At 55.9% G+C, this 2,798-nt stretch overlaps 1 protein-coding gene across 1 annotated transcript in view; it reads right to left on the bottom strand.

Moving 5' to 3' along the window:
• The window catches only part of ACKR1 (atypical chemokine receptor 1 (Duffy blood group)), a 1,680-nt gene extending 423 nt beyond the window's left edge, over positions 1-1,257 (bottom strand). Inside the window, exons 1-2 of the mRNA XM_010846934.1 lie at positions 1,104-1,257; positions 3-677 (exon numbers count right to left, since the gene is read on the bottom strand). Of these exons, the coding sequence (XP_010845236.1) occupies positions 3-677; positions 1,104-1,220 (792 nt within the window). The 5' untranslated portion in view covers positions 1,221-1,257. The remainder of the gene's footprint in view (positions 1-2; positions 678-1,103) is intronic.
• Positions 1,258-2,798: the final 1,541 nt, after the last annotated feature.

Genomic DNA, 2,798 nt, shown 5'->3' with positions numbered 1-2,798 from the left:
GGTGCCCTGCCCAGCACCGTCTTCAGCCCCTTGGTTCCCAACAAACCCAGTGGCAACAAGACAAATATGGCAAAGCAGGCTGCAGCGTGTATGTACCGCAATGTTTCCCACTCCCCGCTAAAGGTCACGGTGCAGAGTCCTTGGGAAGTGTCACTGCCCAGCACGACTGGCAGTGACAGGAGGGCAGCCACTCCCCAAAGTCCCACAGTGACCCCCAGCCTGAGGCCTGGGACTTGGCCTGCACCCAGCTGGGGGCCCAGGCAGGCATGGTACCCTATTAGCAGAGCTTGAGCAAAGGCTGAGCCATAGGCGACCAAGTGAGCCAGGTGGCACAGGGAGGTGATGAGAGCCCCACTGAGGCCCCGTGCCAGGATGGGCACCACGATGCTGAAGAGGGCACTGCCCACGGCCAGTTGCACCAGGGTAGACCTGTCCTGGTAGAGCTGCCAGCGGAACAAAGGTCTGAGAAGCGCATAGAGGATGGTCCCACTAGCCAGGATGCCCAGGATGCTGACAAGGATGAAGAAGGGCAGTGAGGAGTAGTTGAGCAGTGAGCAGGAGTGGCAGGGTGCAGCTGCTTCCACGTCGGTCTCATTATAGTCTGGATAGTAGTCCTCCGGAAAGTCAATCAAAAAGTCCTCTTTAATGGCCAACTTGGTGGAGTTGTCATCAGCCACCTGGAGGACATCCCCAAAGAGACAATCAGAGCATCCAGCTATCCCTCTGAAGGGGATCCTGGGAGCCGAGGGCAGGAGGTAGGGAGAGAAGGGCAGCGGGAAAGTGGGGGCTGCAAGATCTGGGTGCAGGGGAGAGGGTGAGAGAGGACAAGACTGAGCAACTCAGGAGGAGCCAAGAGTCATAGGAAAGCAAGGGACGGGGAGTGGACAGGCCTGGGAGAGAGGAGCAGGTCTGGATGAAACTGACAGAGACAAATGAGGAGGCAAAGAATGGGGGACCCTGGACACGGGGAGAAGAAGGGGACAAGGAAAACGAGGGAAGAGACAATAGATGACAGAAGGAGCGAGGTATAAGACCCAAGGGGCAGACAGAAGGGGTGGTAGGAGGCAGAGAGGGAGGGGCTGTGGGCTCAGCCCCACACTCACCGGGTAAAGACAGTTCCCCATGACGCTGCTGGGTGCAGGGCGGGCAGAGAGATGGGCTGGGGTAGTTCTGTCAGTGGCTGTGGTTCCAAGATAAGCACCAGGGACTAATGAAGGCATCAGCCCTGGGCAGGGCCATGGGGCGGGCAGGACATTCAGGAAGTGTTTACTCCACGCCCACCGCCTGTCTGAGCCCCAGGACCACTTACGGCACTGACCCCAGGGGCTTCCTGTTTTGAGACTGGAGTCCGCTGGTGAGGACCCACACTCCGGAAAGGAAAAAGGTGGGGACCATGTTTTTCTGAAGGTGGAAAGGGAGGCCGAGAAGCCAGGGGGCTTTCCAGCACAAAGGGATTCTCCAAGCACAAGGAAGGAAGAGGGGGCCAGAGGTGAAGTGTGAGATGGTGGTAAGAGATGTGCTGGGAAATTGGAGGGAAAGGGCAGCTGATGGCTCTCACTGTTTCTCCATCCCCTTGAACTTGATCCAAGGAAAGATAGTTCAAAAGTGACGTGTTTGTGGGAGGGGGTGTTAGTGGTGCTTGTTGGCTGGATCCATGTGATGCCAGCAACCTGAGCGGTATGTGTTTGGGTGGGGGCTCCTTGTGTATCATTCATGGTGTAGGAATGTACTTATCTTTATGCATGGCTGTGTGTTGTGTATCATATCTGAGTGCCAGGTTTTGGGCTGAGTGCTAGGTGTCTGGGCGTGTGTGCTACTCTCTGGGTCTGGGTGTTTTGGTGTGACAGGAGGGAAGGCTAGGGGGCAGTCGTAGAGGTTGTATAATGAAGCTGCTTCAGGGAGCAATTGGGCATTTGCCCAGCCACCTATGGGCACAGTAAACGCGTCTTCCATACCAAGCGGAACACATGATGTGACAAGTTAAAGCAGGCTCTGGGGGACAATGGGATAGCATAGTTTAAAATGGGACTGTTGCCTATGGGGCAATCTCTATTCACATTTCTGTTGGGGGATATAAAAGTCCTGGAAATGCGACATTGTCCTGGCATCTTAGCAAGATGTAAAGTGTCTTGTGGTGGGGAGAGCGGTTTCTTGCCAGCATCCTGCAGGAGGATGCCCCTAAATGGACATTTCTGCCCTCTGGTGAGCCGTCCCCTCACCACCCCAATTTTCACATGACTTCTGCTCTTTTGTCCCCCCACCGGCCCCTACCTTGCGTTTTATTTCCTCACTGGGGGACGCTTAGTCTGGACACGGGGAAGGGTGACTCATAGAGCATCCGAGTTGGAACGATACAGAGGGTTAGTTAGGTGAAACTACTTCGTTTGTCCAAGGCGCTGGGTGTCATAGCGCTAATTCTGCCACGTCCTCCTCCCCACTCACTCAGGGGCGGCTGGAGGTGGAAGCAGAGGCGCAGAGGAATGGTCACCTTGCCGGGATGGTCTCCTTTCTCCCGGGACACTAGCTTCAGCTTCAGGTTCAACATGAAGGGGATTGAAAAGGGAGTTTGGGGGTCTGTTGAAGCGATCCTGGGATGGTGTCGGAGGTCTCCTTTTTATCCAGCACGGCCTGGCAGAGGACACTGGGGAGCAGTCAGGTACCCCACCCAACACTGGAATGTAAGGACCTGGCCAAAGGGCACGAAGGAACGCTCTTCTCTCCCACAGAAGAGTTCTGTCGTTTCCATACAAGACGCCCTGGAGAGAGTGGCCTGGCAAGGCACACACCACCCCTGGAGG

Source organism: Bison bison, unplaced genomic scaffold (assembly GCF_000754665.1).
Source record: "Bison bison bison isolate TAMUID 2011002044 unplaced genomic scaffold, Bison_UMD1.0 scf7180017864240, whole genome shotgun sequence".
Classification (NCBI taxonomy): domain Eukaryota; kingdom Metazoa; phylum Chordata; class Mammalia; order Artiodactyla; family Bovidae; genus Bison; species Bison bison.
The sequence above is the reverse complement of the archived record's forward strand: the minus strand, read 5'-3'. Positions and strand labels throughout refer to the sequence as shown.